Raw genomic sequence first — 20,722 nt, forward strand, 5'->3', positions numbered from 1 at the left:
TGAGTTTACTGGCTTATTGCGGAGAGGCCCGTGTCACGTCCTTTTCTCAAGGTTTTTAAGGGATAAATACAAAGTTCACTTTATTTAAAATTAACATTATGAGCCAGAACATTACCACAGGCTGCTACTGTGTGTAGCAGTCAGCAAATCTGTCCTCGGCATTCGGGTTTATATATCTGCTGTCATGTGACCTGCGCTCAGCCATCTTGTGGAAAACGAAGAGAGAGAGAGAGCCCAGAGAGAGCCACACAGCTCGTATACAAACCTTGTGCTGTCAGAACAAGCGGAGGTAAGACAGCCAAAGTTTGACACACTAGCGAGGAAAAAATCATTCGCGTTAGGTAGCCGCCACGTCAGGGGGGCAAATTGCGAGGATCTGGGGCGCTTGGGGTTGTTGGTTCTACCACCATGTTTACTTGGCCTTGCAGCACCGGGCCCCAGTGCCTCCGTGTGCGGGCCGTTTTGACAAGGAAAGGTAGTCGTCGATCCAGGCTGCTCGGGAGGCCGCGTGGAGCTAGTTGGCTAACCCGTTAGCATGCTAGCTATAAGCATTGGTGATTGGATGGGAGGGGGGGATTAACTTATTCCGGAGCAGTGTTACACAGTTTATGTGAATTATAAGCTTTACCTACTCTCTTGTGATAAACTAAAACAGTGTCAGTACACGCGTCTGCCTTTACTTGTCACACATATACGATAGCTAGGTTGGGATTAAACGTTGCTGGCTAATTAGTTAGCTAGCACGCTGGGATAACCACCGTTGGCCATCGTCTTTCTGGATAGCAAAAAATACTCTGCACCAGGCAGTAAAGCGCTTCTTTAACTACAATTCTGCCGCCACCTTTCCGCACGTCTATAACCCCACTATGAGCATTTAACAGTCGCAAAACATGCTGGATAATGACAGTCACGAATGTGCAGTGAATGCTTTAAATATCCACGTTAGGTGTTTACAGGACTTGCTAGTTTGCTGCGTTGGCTAACGCAGTGCTGGCAGCTGAGGGTGATTTGCTGAACCTTCCTCAGTGACCATCACAGCGAGCATTGCAAAGCCAGCTTTAACATTATTCAGCAACATTAACTTCACTTAGTACGTAATCAAGGCTGGAGTTTGACTACTGGAGTTTTGTTAGGAGTTAAACGATGGACTCGGTGACTTTCCCGAAAACTTTACAGGAGTTTAACGCTCACTCGTATTTTGTACCATTTAAGCTGCTTAACAAAATTGTAACGGTACATTGACTTCATAAAACTGATAAGTTATATTGCTGTGTACAGATTACGCGTTAATAATTTCAAACACGCCGTATCGTTATATAAAGCCGGCCAATCAAAGGTCTAGCTTTAAAGTGTGCCTAAACTCACAGAAGAGACACCACAAATATCGCAAGCCCCCCTCCGGTTGCTGTATTTATTGCTGTAACTACCAACTTACACGTGGCTTATTCAGGCTTCCATATGGTCAAGGCTATTGTAAGTCTGCTGTCGCCTTTTGTGCCTGATGTTTGAGGAAGGCCTGTGCCTTAGATCTGTGCTTCCAGGTTAAGGGTGAAGGGAACGTCTTGGTAGTAGGGACACTAGCATAAACAAACAACTAATGATGCTGGCATAACATGATTATTTTGGGGAGAGTTGTTTTTGCTGAAAGAAAGTCCATCTCAGTCGTCAATTACAGGTGTCTGCCACAGCCTCCTTGCGGGCTGAGAGATGTCCTAAAATAGCTTTAGCACATTGAAATTGTACACTGGTTGTGTGCTTGTGGGATGGGCTACATAGCCTGAGGAGTTGAAATGCATTAAAGCCAGGGACAAACCCCTAATGTGTTTGACATGCCTGAGTTTTAGTTTTCAAGATTTTCAGCAATTAAAGTAAAAACTGTATATACAGGTGCAGACCAGTACTGCAGTTCCCCTGTCTGTTTATGCCACATGCAATTTTGGAATACCCATTTATATTTCCAAGTCAAGACATGCACACATCCAATTTTGAATGGATGCAGTAACACTTATAAGCAGTATTAGGCTGCATGACTGTCTATGTGTTCTTTTTTGCTGTTGTTTTTTTGGGGGGCGGGGATGGCAGATGTTTGGCACTAATCCTTTACCTCCATTTCCACATTTGCAGAACTTCAAGGGAGAATGGCCGAAACCCAGACACTTAACTTTGGACCAGAATGGTAATTGAACTGGCGTGATTTAATAATTGGTGTGGATGAAGTGATTTTTAGGTTGTGAAACTGGTTTTCTGCGTGGGCCTAGTGCAGGTTTTCTCGTTCATGTTGAGACCTGTTGCTTGATTGATGTTTCTCTGTCCGTTATGTTTTTACTGCTTTGTCTCTGTCTGCAGGCTGCGTGCCCTGTCTGGAGGAGGAGGCAGCAGTGGTGGTGGTGGTGGAAGCAGCAATGCTATTGCCTCTCCACCCCTCTCACCTGCATTGCCAAAGTATAAACTTGCAGAATATCGCTACGGGAGAGAAGAAATGTTAGCACTTTATGTAAAGGATAACAAGGTGGGTACGTCCGTAACGTCAGCGTTAGATGTTGACGCAAGATCGTAGCCATTGGGATTTTCATACAAAGTGTGTGACTGCCAAGATTGAATTTCATCCCCCATATTTTGTTGTGCTATAATAGTCTTTGAAAATTGAATGAAATGTATCTTAATTGTGAAAACTCGTACTGTGCGTTTGTGTTGTCCAGATCCCTATAGACCTACACGATAAGGAGTTTCTGCCCATATTGCAAGAGGAGCCCCTGCCACCTCTGGCACTCGTGTCTTTTACAGAGGAGGAACAGGTATCAACCAGATCAGAACAATGACATTAATGTCAAGCTGGCGTGAGGCCAATTGCAATATTATTATTTTAATGGCATATGCATTGTATTTACTAATTTAGCTTTATAATACAGAGCGGATACAAAGACAAGAGCTCAGACTTGGCTTCCCCTCCGTTTGCTCCCCTCCCTTCTGTTTGTATTTGCAGAGAAATTTTTCCATGTCTGTAAACAGTGCAGCTGTACTTCGGCTCACAGGGCGTGGAGGTGGGCTGATAGCAGGGGCACCAAGAGGCCGAAGTACTTCAAGGGGTAGAGGTAAGAATGTATCTAAGCTCATGAATACATGAGTAAGTTGTGTTTCCTTTTATAATTTCAAGGAGAAGTAATATGTTGGATCTAATCTCTAGACAGACAGGTTTAATTCTTTGTTGGAGAAATGAGGCTGTGTTCTTCCAACAAGAGTGTTTTGAGCTACCACTGCTTTGTTACCAAATGCAGTGGTCTAGGGCTGCTCAATTAATCGAATTTTAATCACGATTACGATCTGGGCTTTCAACGATCATTAAAAATGACTGAGCCGATTATTAGCCCCTCCCTCATTTATCTGCGACACCTTAAAGGCCGGTCCGTGAAAATATTGTCGGGCATAAACCGGTCCGTGGCGCAAAAAAGGTTGGAGACCGCTGATTAAGAGGACCCGAGGGAAGCTCGGAAAGCTAAGCAGAAGTTATTTGGAGAGTGACTGCCGTTGGTTGAAAAGAGAGTTTAAAAAAAAAAAAACTTCAGTGGTGTTGCACACTATTTTATATTATTTTTTTAAAGTCATTGTTAACCCTTTAAAGCCGGTCAGAGCAGCATGCTCCGTTTTGTGTAACTATTTTTAAATCCCTGTAGAACCTGAACCGTGTAAGCTAGCGCAATAATTTGTTTTGCATATGAAACCGGAGGAGCTGTACTTACATCTTATGCCATCAGCTTGTCCTCGGTCACGGTTTCCTTCCACATATAGCTTTGCAAAAATTGCATAAAAAGCGCTTGCAGGAACAAAAACATAATATTCCAGAAACACGCTTTGCCGTTCCTATCAGCTGTTCGTAACACTTCCCACAGTGAAATGATGCACATGCTGTTTTCTTTGCAAATTTGCATCATAGGATTGTTTTTTGTTTTTCCTGCAGTATATAAAAATTGCTGTATCTCCAAAATAAAACTATGAAGACACTCAAAATAAATTTCCTGTGGTGGGAAACTATTTTTTGCAACTTTATTGTATTTAAAGTTTTGAGGGATAAACCTCTTAAATTTCTCCAAGTAGAAATATATGTAAACAAAACAAAAGCGATTTTCAATTTTTTTTGTAGTTTATTGCACTTTTTTGCAATTTATGTAATTACTATGGACTTAATGCATACATATTATTAAAATATGGGCTATAACAGTTGTAATGATGTATAGCAACTTGAAATGCTCCCACAAATGGCACTACAGCATGTAAAAAAAAAAAAAAAAGCTCTGGTGGACTTTGTTCTATAGTAGGTCTTAAAGGGTTAAATAAATATCGTCAAATAATCGTGATCTCAATTTCAGTGAAAATAATCGTGATTATCATTTTTGCCATAATCGAGCAGCCCTACAGTGGTCTGATTGGTCAGATCGGTTTATTTGGAGCTGAAAAACTGAGCTTGGTTCAAAAAATAAATCCTGCAAATTTGTCCAGGGAAGTTAAAGGCCTTTAGATGCCAGTCCAGAAGCTCCCACACGTTTAATCAGTGAATCAGTATAGAAATGTTTTGTCACAAGATAAAAGTGATCCCTCTTGACAACTTTTTATTTGATTTCCCTCTATAAAATAAAGGAAGTAACAGAACCAAGTGCCCCCATAGTATAACAGACACATCTGTGTGTAGTTGATGTGTGTATGCAGTTTCAGGAAAGTCATGACAACTGGATACAGTTAAAGTGCCTTTAAAACAGCCTGGCAGTGTGTCCAGAGTTTGAGACAGTATAGTGTAATACTAGTATCCCGTAGGTGATGTGCTTACTCAGCAAAATGTTGCCTCGCACTGATGTGCCCTAAAGGTGGAAGATTGTCTCTGAAAGCAGACGGACGTTTGTTTAGGCGTAGTCACGATGCAGATCTATTAAAAAAATGAGTATTTTCTCACACCAGAGTAAAATAAATTACTGTTAGTCAGCCTTGGAGCAAAGGATATACATTCTGCTGAGCATAAAGTGTTCATCTGTGAATCCCAGATTATTCCAAAGGAAATTTGTAAAATTTCCTGGTGTAAACCGTTGACTGGAGAGGTGGGTGTTGCTGGTAATTCTCAGCTTTCCATCTACATGGCTTTTCACAAAATCAGTCTACCTCTTCTTTCGCTCATCATTCTTGGAAATTGTAAATAATAAGATGAGGCATTTACATAATGATGGCATGGCTTGCTTGCAAACTGTAGGCTGCAATAAGGATCGGTGTAATATTTCAAGATTCTTGCATGCTAATGCACTCCAGTAAAGTTGCAGTGTTAGACAGAGGTCATGTTAAGTGTGTGGCAACAGTATGTCACTATGATTTCACATTGACCTTTGACTTAGTTCAAAGACTTAACCTTTTATCTGTAATAATTTTCTAAAATATAACGTGTTAAGAAACAAACGTCTTTTATAGAAACTGCTATGTTACCAGCTACCAGAGTTTGGTCTTGAAATTCAGATTATTTATTTACATATTTTTTTTAAACAATTTAAGGCCCTGATGTCTGGACTGTTGATCTTTTGCTGTCGACATGTTCAGTTTTACATACACAGTGTGGGCGAGGTTAAATATTAATCAGAAATAGCTATTAATATTCATAAACAAAAGAACTGTTTTTACTGGCATTGGTCATGTCAGGTATACTTTTCCTGAACTAATACTTTAAAGTTTGATCAAGAGGTCACGCTATAGCTATATAGATAGGCAGTTTAATTATAAATAGAAAGTTAGTCAGTGACACAAAAAAGTCTGAAAGTAAGTTATTGTTCTTCACTAGAAGCAGTCAGTGCGCCCCAGGGTGGCTGTGGCTACAATGTAGCTTGCCATCATCAGTGTGTGAATGGGTGGATGACTGGTTGTGTAAAGCGCTTTGGGGTCCTTAGGGACTAGTAAAGCGCTATACAAATACAGGCCATTTACTATGGCAGTAAAACATTGCAGAATACTTCATCAGCCAAACTGATTTGTCCTTGTTCAAGGGTGTTGTCTGTGAGTCATGAGAGAAAAGATTCAATTAAAAATCTCAGGAGCTGCTTTCTTGTACACCTCTGGATAAAAATGTGAATGGAGAGTACACCATCATGATTCAGCAGATTTGGGTTTATGGACCATGGTAGTACTCCTGCTGATGAATATAATGCTGAATGCAAATAATTTGCAAGAGGAGTTGCTGGAGTATCTTAGCGGCATTTGTTCCTTTATAACCGTGTTAAATATCCCAACCAAAGGAAAGCCTGTGGAATATGATTATGAGCAACTGAATCTCATTAGTGTTTGTGATTGTTTTCAGGTCGGGGCAGAGGAGATGGAGGGTTTTACCAAAGAAGTTTTGACGATGTGGAAGGTTTTGGTCGTGGAGTAAGGGAGATGCATCGCTCCCAAAGCTGGGAAGAAAGGTATTAAAATGTTCATCTTTTTCTGTCAAAGCTTGAAGTTTTTTTTCTTCCTTTTGGCATAACAGTCATAACTTTATATAATGACTTTCTTTCTATCAATAGGGGAGATAGAAGGTTTGAAAAACCAGGTCGAAAAGACCCAGGTTGGTGTCACATTTTGCTCCTCAAATAATCAATATGTGGTGATCTTTTGGGGCGAATGAACTTAGCTTATCTATTTGTTGCTTTGTTTTTGTGACAGATGCTGCTCCAGGACATTTTCAGATCAATCACAGTAAGTGTGTTTATGCAAGTTGAACTTTTGACCAATAGGAAGTTGAGATTTTTGAAGAATGTCGATGAGGCATGAGTTTGGTAACACAAATTATGATCTCATTGTCAATATAATCGTTATTTACCTTTCACTCCATCGTTTTCAGTGCGAGGTAATTATGAGGACGGTGGAGCAGGACTCCCGAGGAAGCACGACTTCACGCGTTCAGAAAGTGAGAACTGGCGTACTTCTCGTGATGATCAGAATGGTGAGGATGATGAGGGGGGTTGGCGCCCGGCAGGTTCTCGGCGGGACAATGACCGGTGGTGCCCCCCAAGCCCAGGTGGGCACTGCACAGTCCACGTTACCGATACATTTATCAGAGATAAATGTATTTGTGGTGACTGCCACTGCCTGTTTGAGAAAAAAGTTTTTTGTTTCACAGCCAAACTGCTGGTTGGTTTTTGGTATTCATGATAGCACACAAAGTTGAATTCAGTTGAATTCTCCAGCTCCACCTCTTTCTGTATCATGGGCGTTTTGTTAGCTTGGCTGTCAGTAATTTACTGCTTCTATAAAGTACCAGCCAACAAAGCGTGCTAAGAGTGAGATGAGTGATTCTTCACCATTGATTCTTTATTTTAAACTGCATTTCACTTGCACAGGCAAATGTATTACTGCTGAACATCTGCATGAAGTTAAAGTATATCATGAGTAAAATGGTTTTCTCATTATTTTCCAATGTTTTTTTTGTATTTATTTTGTCTCTCCAGATGGGCCTCGGTCAGCAGGGTGGCGGGAACACCCAGACCAGCGTCGCCGTTTCCCATTTGATGCAAGAGAAGACGAGCGTGGCTACAGGAGGCCAAGGTCAGGCAGTGGCAGCCTTGAAGATGAGAGGGACAGCCTGCCAGAGTGGTGTCTGGAGGATGCAGACGAGGAGGCGGGCACCTTTGACTCATCGGGGGCATTTCTGTCACTCAAGGTGATTTCAGGCAGAAACCATTATACTGATAAATGGAAAGACTTGACTATCCTGAACTGGCTTCAAAATGCTGATGGCTTTAAGGGATATGTGTGCCAAATTTTCAAAAGTGTTTTTTTTTTTTTTTTCTTTTCCCTTCATAATAGCAGAAAGCCTCCAAGGAGCCGATCTTGGAAGAGGCAGAGATTGAATTCAAACCCTTGGAAGTGTGTGAAGAGGGCCTGGAGGACGAAGACTGCCAACCCAAGGAGACCAAAGAGACAGAAACCGAGGCCAAAAGAGAAGCTGACCGAAAAGGTCAGTCACGGTTTTTACATAGAAGTACATCTAAATAGACTGTAAGACTCACAGTTTTGTAAGCACTTTGGAAATGAAAGTCTTTTTTATGAAGCGCACAAAAAGACTGGGCTGTTTCACTTTTGGGGAATGGCATTCCCCGAAGCCAAGCTCAGCCTTCAGGGTGATGGCGGTCTCTTACTGTATGAACTTCAATGTACAGAAGGGGGGGAATAAAATCTCTTATAGTTCGAACATTTTGTCTGCAGTTTCCAGAACCAGATTTTAGTGTGAGTGCTGCAGTATGACCAGTAACATAAGATTCCAGAAAAATACTTGTCATCAGTCAGATTTCAGTGATTTATAAGGTCTTGCAGTATGAGCCTAGCATTAGTGGACGAGCATGTTGACTGGAAACTGGTTGAGATGTACTAATGCAAAAATTTCATATACATCCCAGCAGTTGCTTAGATTAATATACTTTCAGTCAAAGTATTGTCTGTAAGGAGAAATTGTGGGAGTCTTTCAGCCACAGTCTCAAGGACACTAAAAAACACAATGGATTGCGCTGCAGATGCTGGCCTGTTTTGTGCTTCAACCATTTTTCTAAAATAAAATGATGGCTGTTTAAAGGCGTGATTCAAACATGACAAAAGAATGTGGAAAATTATGTGGATGTGATACAATATCAACTAATCACTGTTGACACAACGCACACATTTTAATACACATTTTTTAATATTACAAAACCTAATTATTATTTATGACAATTTCATATTGTGATTTGTAATTTTTACTTTAGAGTTGGCTAGAGTACCAGAGGAGGCCCCACCTGTTCCTCCAACTGTCTCAGAGCCCCATTCTCCTGCTCAGTCTTTGTCCCCAAACCTGCCTAGCAGGACAGAAGACCCTGAGAGGCCAGCTGAGCGACAGCCACCCCTGGAACTCCCCCCAGAGCCCTGCAAAGTCCCTGTGCATGTCCCCATGTCTAATAGCATACTGGAATCTCTTCCTATGACCCACATTTCTACCACCCTTACAGGTGGGACTTTTATGCAGTTTCACTGTAAATATTACTTATTTTTTCTGCATGTGCCAAAAATACAAACATTTTGTTTTTTGTTTTTTTCCATACAGAAGTTTCTGCTCCATCACCTACTCTCCATATACCACAGCAAAAGCCCATAGAGGTTTCTGTGCCAATGAACAATCCTTTACCATTTCCTTCAAATATAATGTCACCTTTTGGCAGGCCCAACACTGTGTCACATGACACTGATGAAGACGAGGGATTAAAACACTTTGAACAGGTAATTATGTAAACTTTTATCATGAAGGTGTGTCAGCAGGACTGTGGTCATCAACCAGAAATCCACAGTCATGAGATCAGTTATAATCTTGTTGCTAAAGGAGAAACTATATCAAGAATATTATAATACCAGACATTTGACTAATTTCATTAACCCTCTGGGGTCTATGGACGCGCCGGTGCGTCAAATTCACATAACCAATTTAAGACGACGCAGCAACCCAAAGTCTCCATTTCAACTTGGGTCAAAAGTGTGGACTTCAAACTATATACCAGTTTTTAAATTGTGTCGATGGGCCACGTAGAACCAGAGTTATGAAGAGTTTTTTTCTGAACAAAACAGTGGTGTTTACGGCAGGAAGAAACTGTAAAAACAGCGTTTTCTAAGGACAGCGCTACCAAACACGCTCCGCTTGTGAGTGAAAAAAGAAAAATCACCCCTTCCCTATTGGTGTTAAAGCGTACCATGCTAGTCAATCAAAAAAAAAAAAGATATGGTAACATGTGGCACTTGGTTGTTTAGGAAGAGAGGGAAGTTTTAGGAGTGGCACTGGCAAGAGAAAGCGGGTGAGCGAAAGAAAGAGACAGAGCAAGTTTTCATATGTGAGACATTAGTGACGTTAATAGTGTTTGGAGGCTATAGTTAGTGTGTTGTGTAGTCATTGTTTTGTTTTGTGTGTCAGTTATACTGCTAAATGTCACAGTTGATCCAAAGAAGCCACAAATGGCAGATTCCAGTGTAAATGCTGTCTCCACATGGAAGGGAGGACTGATACCCCTCCTGTTGTCAGACCTGCAGGGTTTAGGCCTGTGGAATTCTGTCTTATAGTGGATAGAAACTTTGGAGTTGCATAAATAATTTGCGTGCCTTCTTATTTGATGTTGCACACCTGATTGTTCTGTAAATAGTTTTAAATGGTTATAAGATAAGATAAGATAAGATAACCTTTATTAGTCCCACACGTGGGAAATTTGTTATATAAAAAACACCTGAGACCTTGGCTGCATTTTTAGGTAAATAGTACCATATAACTTTGTCGTTTGCAGAACTTGTGCATAATTTTTAGAAATTTGCCATTTCTATTTGCATTTCAAGTTATGAAAATGATTCGTTAAGCATATTTGTGGTTTGTACAGTAAAAAATAACTTTTTTCTATTCAGATAATTTTTTTGTCTTGATTTAGATCAATTGTACTAATATAGTATGTCAAAATATTGATACCAAACAATGCAAGATAAAAGGTTTTTGAAGGCGAAATATAGGTAAAATCAAAAGTAATCAAAAACGGCCAATTATTCCCTGGACCCCAGAGGGATAATGATCAGGTTTTTAAAAGCAACTCTTTGCTCAGAAAGAAGCTGTTATGTTTTGGGGTTTTTTTTAATCATCTGAGACAAGGCAGTCTTTTGTGTCAGTTTTGATTTGGCTTAGGAGTAATTTTAATGCCTTTCTTTAAAAAAAAAACAAAAAAAATCCTTTCCAGGAGGCGGAAAAGATGGTAGCGTACCTACAGGACAGTGGGGTGGATGATGACAGACTTGCAGCAAAGACTTCAGAGAAGCCCAAGCCTGCAGGCCTGCCCCTGACCCATGAAGCTGCTCTCAAGTGGTTTTACAAAGACCCCCAGGGGGAGATACAGGGTAAGCCTGGACTTCATCTGGTCAGAGTGTAGCTTAGATTGTAGTTTTGTCTTAAAAACAGACTCCTGAATGTTTTCTGCTGTCTTTTTGTGCTCCTTTAGGTCCATTCAGTAACCATGAGATGACAGAGTGGTTTCAGGCTGGGTACTTCACAATGAACCTTTTGGTCAAAAGAGGGTGTGATGAAGTATTTCAGCCTCTGGGAGAGATCGTGAAGATCTGGGGCAGGGTACCATTTACTTCAGGTTCTGCACCTCCACCTCTACAGGTAAGGATCCTGCAAAGTGTTCTCCATTTGATTCTTAAATGTGGAGGGACTGTTTTTCAAATCAGAAGTAGAATCAGTACTACCTTTTATCCTGTAGGTGGTGTAGTAGTCCCTTTTTAAAATAGAAGGGTGTGTATAGAAACGCAAGGAAACCTCCTTGTATTATCTTTTAAAGCACAATATAACATGAACTCTTTTTGCCTCTCACCTAGTGAGAGGCAACAGTTCAAGCCTCCCTGTGATGCTGAATTAGATGGGCAGCTAGAAAGAGAGATCGGAAGCTTTTTAATGCTTTGCTTTTTCTCCAACTTGATTTAAAAACATGATTTTTATTGTAATTCTTTTTTCTTATGTTTTGAAGGGAGATGGGGATCAAGAGAGGTTGAAGAGGCACCAGGAGCTCACTGCTCTTAACCTTTACCAGTTACAGCAGTTCCAATATCAATACCTCCTCAGGTATGCCAGGCTCAGATTTAACACTACATCAGCAAATTCACACAGCTCACTTTGAAGCAACAAATTGGCAAAGTGGTTTACATATGAAGTATTACTGCCCAAGACCTGCAGACAGACTGTGGTGTGTAAAACTGGTAGAGTTCCCGTTTAAGTTGAGACATTATTGCTTATTTATTCTTGCTTTCTGTGCAACAATAACTTATTTCGATTAAAAATACTAGTTTTATTGACTCAACACTTCATCAAACATTGAGTTGGTTTAAAAAAAAGTTCCACTTTAGCTAGTGAGGACAAGAAGATTTATGGCTGCAGTGAAGGACATGAGAGGGTGTGGTGTGACAGAAGAGGATGCTAAAGATAGGGTCAGATGATCTGCTGCGGCGACCCCTAAAGGGAGCAGCTGAAAGAAGAAGCAGCTGGTCCAATATTGATTTGACACAATGCATAAATATCAGCATCTGACTTTGTTGAATGTCATCTTATTTATCAATAACTGCCTTGCTTGATGGAACTGTGAACTGTCCACATTATTTGTGGTTTTATTTACCAAAAAAAGGTTTATGGAATGCTTTTAATGCCAAGAGAAACAGGAGCTCCCAGACAAAACCTGCAACACAGCAGGGAGAACAGGCAAACTCCACATGAAAGGGTTGAAAGTGTTCAAACCCATGCTGCTTTTGCTTTGATTCCACACTACGAAACCCCCAGCCACTATACTGCTTTTTTTCCTAATCACTATCTACCCATCTTCCTCCATTTAGGCAGCAGTATGCTCAGGCCCTGGCCCAGCAGAAAGCTGCAGCTCTTAGCTCAGCTCCTCTTCAGCAGCAGCAGCAGCACCAACAGCAGATCAACCTGCTTCAACAGCAATACCAGGCTCTTAAGATAAGGTTGATAGCATCATTATTATCATAAGTATTTCAGTGTTTAAAAATGTTACCTCTAGAGACATCAAGGGAAACTGAATCCATTAATGTGTTTGCTTTATATTACTGTAGAGCATCTGAGAGCCTCCTACCTCCTGTTACCCGATCTCTGTCTGTACAAGACTCTGGTTCTGTGTGGGAAATGCAGAACCCGTCTACTCAGGCTTCCTGCACAACTAACCTCCAACAAGCTTCTCAGAGCAGTGAGTTTCTTACTTTAGTATCTTGAAGTGATGGAAATGTGTTTTTGTGGCAAGTGTAATGTATAAAATTGAATCATTTTCAACAGCGTGGGATAGCAGCAGTGTATGGGATTTACCCATAGACTCCATGGCACAGGCTCCAACTATTGAGCAGATGCAACAGTTTGAGAAGGCAAAGAATGCAAAGGTGATTAAAAATCTTGGTCTACGAGTGTTTTACAGTGTCTCTACTAACCTCTAAAGATCTCAGAAGTTTGGAATACAGCAATAGAAGTCTGAAATGTCCGACTATTATTTTGAGATCACGTTTCTGTGAACAATGCCTTAAGTTCATTATTTTTCTTTGTGTCAGCTGGAGCTTGAGAGGCGTGAGGCAGAAATGAGAGCTAAAAGGGAGGAAGAGGAAAGGAAGCGGTTGGAGGATGCCCTGAGAGCTCGACAGGAGGAGGAACGGAAACGTTTGGAAGAAGAGGAGCTTGCACGGCAGAAACAGGTGGAACGCTTTCATAGAAGCACTTAAAAATGGAATGAGTACATGTCTTAGTGGCACTGGGCAAAAGACAATCTTTGAGGTTTTCTTATTCACACAGTGTAAGAGGGGGCAGACTCTTCTGCACCTCCGGCCTCTCATTTCTGTCTTTTAAATAAATTCTAACCAATGAAGGGAGTCTTAGGTCAGTACTGTAAAGAGTGAAAAATTCACATGGGCAGCAAAATTCAATGTTAAAGTGGGTTGAGCAGACTTTTTACCCATGAAGCTAGAAATGCGGAATTGACTTTTACTGTATAGAGGGAAAGACGTTTTCCCTCTAGATTTCTGCCTGTTGAAGCTGTAAAGTAGAACCCATTTCCTGATCGTTTTTTTGTAGTAGAGACAAAAAACAAAACAAAGGGCAGTATTGATGTATCAGGTGCTTTATACAGATACAGTATGTCAGAGTTGCATTGTAACGTAAAAAAGGTGGCACCAGCTAGTTTGTAAGCAGTGTCGCTTGGAATTTGCTAAGCATTCATTGCTTAGCAAATTCTTAGTAATATTGTTTACAGACTAGCTGTAATCAGGCTTTATTCATGTTGCGTTCCAATGACAACAACCACTGGGTAGTCAAAAAAAAAGATATCAGTTGGGTTTTTATGTTTTGGAGTCACCCTTTGATTTGTTCATTTGGTGTGAGGCTTGAACTGACACAACATTGTGAATTTTAAGGAGGAGGCACTAAGACGGCAAAGGGAACAGGAAGAAGCACATCGGAGACAAAAGGAGGAAGAGGAAAGAATGGCACAGGAGGAAGCTCTTCGAAGATTAGAAGAACGGCGGAGGGAAGAGGAGGAGAGAAAGAAGCGAGAAGAGTTCCTACGCAAACAGGTAAGGGTACAAAATCGTGTCTAATAATTCCTCTTCTTGAACCCAGCACTGAGCTTATTGAGTTTTTGTATCTGCTTCACCAGGAAGAGGAGCGCAGAAAGCAGGAGGAACTGGAAGCATTGCGGAGGCGTGAGGAAGAGAAGCGAGCAGAGGAAGAGGTGGCAGCTGCTGCAGTGGCAGCTGCCCTGGCCCAACAACAGGAAGAGCAAAAGAGGAGAGACCAGGAGGCCCAAAGACAGCAGGAGCTGCAGAGACAGAGACAACAGCAACAAGAGGCCCTCAGGAGGCTGCAACAACAGCAGCAGCAACAGCAGCAGCTTGCACAAATGAAGGTATAAACATAACCCTTATTTATTAAAAATACAGAGTACGAGATGACTTTAAAGTTTACAAAATGCCTTATCCTGGTCCACAGCTTCCATCCTCATCAAAGTGGGGCCAGCAGTCACCAAACACTATAAACCAGACTCAGAATGCCCTGTCATTGGCTGAGATCCAGAAATTGGAGGAAGAGAGAGAACGACAGGCGCGGGACGAGGTAAGAAGAGTGGACCAGTTTAATTTTCAGTGAACTGCTGCTGTTATGTGCTTTTCAAAAGTGTAACCTGTCTGTATACACTATATTAATTTTTTCATACACTGAATTGCCAAAAGTATTCACTCACCCATCCAAATCATTGAATTAACATGTTCCAGTCATTTCTATGGCCTCAGGTGTATAAAATCAGGCACCTAGGCATCACCAAGTGCAAGGCAAAGCATCAGATGTAGTGGTGTAAAGCATGCTGTCACTGGACTAGAGCAGTGGAGATGTGTTCTCTGGAGTGATGAATTCCGCTTCTCCATCTTTCAATCTGATGGATGAGTCTGGGTTTGGTGGTTGCTATGAGAACGATGCTTATCTGACTACATTGTGCCAAGTGTAAAATTAGTGGAGGGGGATTATGGTGTGGGGTTGTTTTTCAGGGTTGGGCTTGGCCACTTAGTTGCAGTGAAAGGAACTTTGAATGCTTCAGCATACCAAGACATTTTGGGCAACTTCATGCTTGCAACTTTGTGAGAACACTTTGTGGATGACCCCTTCCTGTTCCGACAAGACCTTCCACCAGTGCAAAAAGTAAAGGTCCATAAAGACATGGATAAGCAACTTTGGCGTCGAAGAACTTCACTGGCCTGCACAGAATTCTGACCTCAACCCAAGAGAGAACACCTTTGGGATGAATTCGAGCAGAGTTTGCAAGCCAGGCCCTCTCATCCAACAAGCCAGTCTGACATCACCAATGCTCTTCCGAAAAAAAAAATGGTGCAAAATTCCCATAAACACTGCTAAACTTGTGGAATATCTTGCCAGAAGAGTTGAAGCTGTTTTACCTACAAAGGGTGGGCCAACATCATATCAAACCATATGAATTAAGAATGGGACATCGCTCAAGTTTGTACGTGTGTGAATACTTTTAGCAATAATGGTCTGTCATCAGTACTTTGTTTCTTGTTATTGAGATGCTGTTTCTATATATGTGTGTATGTGTTTATATGTATATTAATACTGTGTTCACTTCACAGCATCGACGTCAGCAGCAAGAGATCCTTAAGCTACAGCAACAGCAGGCCCTGCAGCAGGCTCAGCAGCCTCATGCCAAGTTGTCAGGTTGGGGTAACATGGCCAAACAGCCAGTTGCCACCAAGTCTTTGCTGGAGATTCAGAGGGAGGAAGCCCAGCAGATGAAACAGCGGAAGGAGCAGCAGCAACAGCAGCAACAACATCCTATTGTTGCCCCACAAACGCGCACTCAAAACAGAACTGTATGTGACACAAACAATAACAAAAGATATTGTTGACTGAAACAGAATAAGAGCTTCGTAGAAAAGCAGAGCTGTTTATGAGTCGTTAGTGGAGTCAGCATTTTAAGGCAGAATATCATTAATAACATCCAAAATATTGACAAATGAAATTTTCGTTTAAATCCCAGGAGGAGTTCACAAAATTGTGATTTGATTGTTTTTTTTGTTTTTAAATTAGTGATTTTACAAATCTGCTGTTTTATGCCTCTGCACGAGCAACAGCTGTGATCAGAGGTATACCTCAGATGTTTCTTCAGATTTGGCACAGATGTTTACTTGAAACCAGAGATGAACTGATTAAAAATTGATGGTCGGTTTAAGCAACAGCTGAAGAATTCAGAAGCCAGTCGGGTGAAACTTTAATTCGTTCTTTTGACTAATGTGTTCAATCATCTGTGGCATCATTATGATCTGCAGAAACACTTTCCTGGCTAGAATGTCTTTCTTTGTCCCTCCCTCCCTCCCTATTCGAGGCACTTTAACCACAAGGCAGTAATTGTTGTTCTTCTGGTTTTACGTTTCACTTCTGCTAAAAGGAATTCCAGCAACTACACCAGTTATGATGAATCGGCAAATCCGCAGATTTTCAGAATCAGCAGATCTTCGCATAATCTGTTTGTTTTCTTACTTTGTAACCAAATATTTGCAACTCATCCTTGTTCTGACTTTAAAGTTGTGAAGTTTTACACTTTTATTTCTTAAGAAATCAATCTGTTTGGGTTCTTGAACTGATAGATGGACAAAACTATCACATCAGTCAATTTCTTTGGAAACTTTAAGTTGTCTTTTACCATTTTTAGGCATTTTATATACCAACTAATGTACTGATATCTCATGAATGTAATGGGCCAATTAACCTGAGACGTGTCTGGCTCTCTTCACAGACTTCTCTGAGTAACTCTGTGTGGGGGTCTGTTAACACCAGCAGCAGCAGCAGTAACTGGAGCTCAGACTCCAGCAGCATCTGGGGTGACACCCACAACTCAAATATGGGTTTCTGGGATGAGGCTGTGAAAGAAGTTGTCCAGCAACCTCAACAGACCCGAAAAGGCAACGCGCAGAAGAACAATAAAGGCAACGCCAACCTCAGGTATTTATTTAGAGTGACAAAACTTTACAAACCCTCTTAGTCACGGGCTGTGATGAATAGCATGATTTGCAGCGTGAGGGATATGATGAGTAACACGCAGATCTTAGTGACTTACTTTGTCTTCCTCTTTCATTTGTTTGTGCACATGAAGTAACTCTTTGAGTGGGCGAGCCAATAAGAAGGTGGAGGAGGAGGAGAAGCTGCTAAAGTTGTTTCAAGGTGTCAACAAGAGTCAACAGGACACGTTCATGCAATGGTGTGAGCAGACTCTGCACACCCTCAACACGGCCAACAACCTGGATGGTGAGTCTTTAAATATGATTTACTAAGTCATCCCACCAGGAACTATTAATGGGCCCTTTCTGGAAGCCAAACACAAATATTCTCCTCCTCCTCTCTGCCAGTTCCTACGTTTGCATCTTTCCTCAAAGAAGTGGACTCTCCGTACGAGGTGCACGACTACATCAGGGCCTACCTGGGGGACACTCCCGAGGCCAAGGACTTTGCCAAGCAGTTCCTAGAACGTCGTGCCAAACAGAACGCTAACCAACAGAAACAGGCACCACAGAAACAACAGCAAGCCCTCAAGCAGCAGCAGCAGCAGCAGGTGAGCAGGACTTACAAGAACAAGGGTTGTTACACCAATTGTCACTTCCTTATATGACTTGTAATGAGGTGAAAGTGATGTTTCACTTCACTATGTGGCTTTTCTGGCTGTATGCAAAAACTAAAACTGTTGCATCACCCTTTAGATGACCCCAGAAAGATGCCATCTATAACAATGTTTTTTTTTTAATCAGCTAATTTATAAATCTTAAGTCATAGCAAGTGCCGACATGGCACTTCTTTTTTCTTTCTTTTTTTAGCCTGCTCTTTTTAAATAATAGAAAAAGAGATTGTCGAAAAGGTGAATTTTATCACTACATCAATGTTATGAAGGATTAATCCATGTTGCTTTTACTAAAACATGAAGGCCACCTTTCGTCTATGTTGTCTGTAGTCAGAGCAGCACTGCACCTTTTGTTTGTATAAAACCTGACACGCGAATGAAAATCATTTTTGTTTATTGGAAGAATAATCTGAGTGTAGTGGTTTCTTTGAACTGTAAACACAGTGGGCACTCTCACATTGTTTTCCACCACATTACCACAAATGAGGGAGGCAGAATATTAGGAACACTTTTAAATGCAATGCAGTCCAGAACACCAACACCTCCCAATGTCACATCAATATTGCGCATTAATAGTGTTGTTTACAATGGCACTAAAAACTCAGTGTCATAATTTTGTAAAAGTGGAATTTATGTCAAAGTGCTTGATCATATTAACAGGTTTGGTTCTTCTACCATCAGGGTTGGGCTGATTTTAGTAAGTTGTGTTTTTTATTAAAAGGTAAAATACAATTTAGTTTATCAAATAGCCAAAACATCAGAGAATTCAGTTAAATATGTGAAGCCTTGACTGTATGATCATGCTTACATACAGTCACTCCTCCAAAGCAAACTCCCATTAATTGAAAAGTTTGATAGCTCATATTTATATAAAAAATATATATATTTGTGGATTAAAGTGGACTGAGTGTAGTATATCATAGTTTTACTTTTAAGATGTTATTTTTGAGCATCCAGGATTTTAATCATACTATAATCTGTAAAATTACACTTATGAAGCTCATGCAACACTATGTTGTGGTGACAGATGTGTTACTTTGACACCTTTGTCTGTTTAACACACCTTTGAGCTAGCCTCTTTCTAAGTAGTGAAGAAAAGTGGGGCATCCATTCAGTGAACACATGTCTTTTGGCTATATTTAGAAAATGCAAGGCTTTCAGTGAACTTTTTAAAGCTAACTGAACAATCATCAGGTGTCTGGCTTGTCCCAGCTGTGCAGTCAGATTGTCTGTCGGTAATGTTGCTTTCAATTTTCTTGATATTTATTTATAATCACATCTGTCAACCCTGGATATTTATTATTTGGTGATTTGTATATATTGTGCTATTCCTTATATCTTAACATATTGTATTGTTAAATAGTCTAGTGTGTTTTTGTTAATGTTACTGTACTGGAGCAACTGTAACCTACATAATTTCCTTAGGGATTAATAAAGTATGCTGATTCTGATGATAAAAGTAGTTGGGGTAGAATTACAGGAGTAGTTTGTTCCTTGATCAGAAGGTGGCGCTGATGGAAACAATTATATGTAACAAAGGGCAAACTGAGCTGTACATGACACCATTACACCTTCCGTCACCCAAGTTTATTGTTTCAATTACAGTAGGTTGCATCAGTAGCCTCGTGTGTTTAATGTCTTCAAGTGGAAACTTTGACATGAGGAAAAAAATAAATAAAAGGTGCATTTTTTTTTTTTTTTTTTTTTTTTTAGGCTCTGCTATTTAGCACCTCAGTTCGTTTGTGACAGTTTTAACGCTGTCACTGGTGGCAGTTCCTATTATTTCACACTTCATTTCCCTCCACAGTGAATTCGAAGCATTAATGTTAGCTCTGGTTTCATCATTATGTTCAGCGATATCTAGTGGGACTGCGTTGAGCCTTTTCTCTGAGAGCTGAGCCGTCTTTTAAGTGCAAGTTTCTCTCTTTCCAAGGATTCTGTCTGGGGTGGAACAGGATCTTCATCAGTTTACCAGTCCAACCATACGAGTGGGCAGCAGCAGCGCTTTGAGACAGTCACCTCAGGGAAGAAGAAAAAGAAGCAGAAGATGGTCCGGGCAGACCCCAGCCTACTAGGTTAGGACAAACATCCATCTGAAAAATGATTACTTTTTTTATGTTTCATGTGCTAATTGAGTTGTTTCTTTTTACATTTTCAGGTTTTTCTGTGAATGCGTCATCTGAGAGATTGAATATGGGAGAGATTGAAACTTTGGAGGACTTTTAAGGGACTGCAGCCAAGCAAACCCCCCCACCCCCACTGACTGTATCCAATTTGAACAGCAGCTGCTTTACCCAAACCCCCAACTGCTTCCTCGACTTTCACCCTTTATTTTTCTGTTTCCCTTTTATCAGGAGTACACTGGCCATTGAGGCAGAGCGTATTTTTCTGGTGCAAATGGACCTTTGATCTAAAAGTTTAACCCTAAAGAGAAACAGACTGGAGCAAACAGTCGAGGGATACCCCCAACCAAGTGAGCAAGGAAGTCAAACTAATGGAGAGTCTGCTGATTTGCTGACATCTCTTCAGCTGCTTCATCCAAAATTAACAAATTTAAAATTTGGCCTAAACTGTATCTCATTGTTTTGTTTTGTTTTCTATATATATTTTGAAGTGTGGATACATGAATGGGGTAGCTTGGGAAAGATTGGAGATTATATCCATTGTTTTTTGTTTTTATTTATTGAGTTCCCCCCTACACTTTAGTTCCCCACCCCCCTTCCTCCCCTCCTCCCTCTTTTTGGCTGGGTGTTCATGGATAATGACAGCAAAGTAGAGCCCAAGGATTCGTGCCCACTTATGTCCTGTTTTAAGGACAAGTTCAAAAGTTCCAAGTAGTTATCTATTTCTTGTAAAATACTAGGCTGTTTAAAGAATAAACTTTCAATTCTGCATCTGTATTATAATATATGAAAATGATCTGCTGGAGTCATACTTTTTTATTGCAGTATGAAATAATAAAACAGTCTGTGTGGGCTGTTCACACCTGTGTCTGAACCATTCAGAAA

At 40.8% G+C, this 20,722-nt stretch overlaps 1 protein-coding gene across 3 annotated transcripts; it reads left to right on the top strand.

Annotated features, from left to right (window-relative positions):
* Positions 1 to 199: 199 nt before the first annotated feature.
* On the top strand, positions 200 to 20,622 carry gigyf2 (GRB10 interacting GYF protein 2). 3 transcript variants are annotated; one of them, XM_082512141.1, is made up of 29 exons: positions 200 to 289; positions 2,125 to 2,176; positions 2,347 to 2,509; positions 2,700 to 2,795; positions 2,984 to 3,092; positions 6,323 to 6,428; positions 6,531 to 6,571; positions 6,670 to 6,702; positions 6,848 to 7,024; positions 7,455 to 7,666; positions 7,813 to 7,963; positions 8,745 to 8,984; positions 9,080 to 9,252; positions 10,737 to 10,893; positions 10,995 to 11,161; positions 11,523 to 11,617; positions 12,379 to 12,507; positions 12,616 to 12,746; positions 12,833 to 12,933; positions 13,099 to 13,239; positions 13,954 to 14,112; positions 14,196 to 14,444; positions 14,528 to 14,650; positions 15,676 to 15,915; positions 16,839 to 17,044; positions 17,196 to 17,347; positions 17,449 to 17,651; positions 19,648 to 19,789; positions 19,873 to 20,622. In XM_082512141.1, exons 2-29 carry the CDS (start codon positions 2,139 to 2,141, stop codon positions 19,938 to 19,940), a joined length of 4,002 nt encoding a protein of 1,333 aa, XP_082368267.1. In that variant the 5' UTR covers positions 200 to 289; positions 2,125 to 2,138; the 3' UTR covers positions 19,941 to 20,622. The 3 variants fall into 3 exon arrangements, with proteins under 3 accessions (XP_082368267.1, XP_082368268.1, XP_082368269.1); XM_082512142.1 differs by having other exon boundaries at positions 7,816 to 7,963; XM_082512143.1 differs by having other exon boundaries at positions 6,848 to 6,949; positions 7,816 to 7,963.
* Positions 20,623 to 20,722: the final 100 nt, after the last annotated feature.

This window comes from Aulonocara stuartgranti (assembly GCF_965226115.1).
Source record: "Aulonocara stuartgranti genome assembly, chromosome: 18".
Lineage (NCBI taxonomy): Eukaryota > Metazoa > Chordata > Actinopteri > Cichliformes > Cichlidae > Aulonocara > Aulonocara stuartgranti.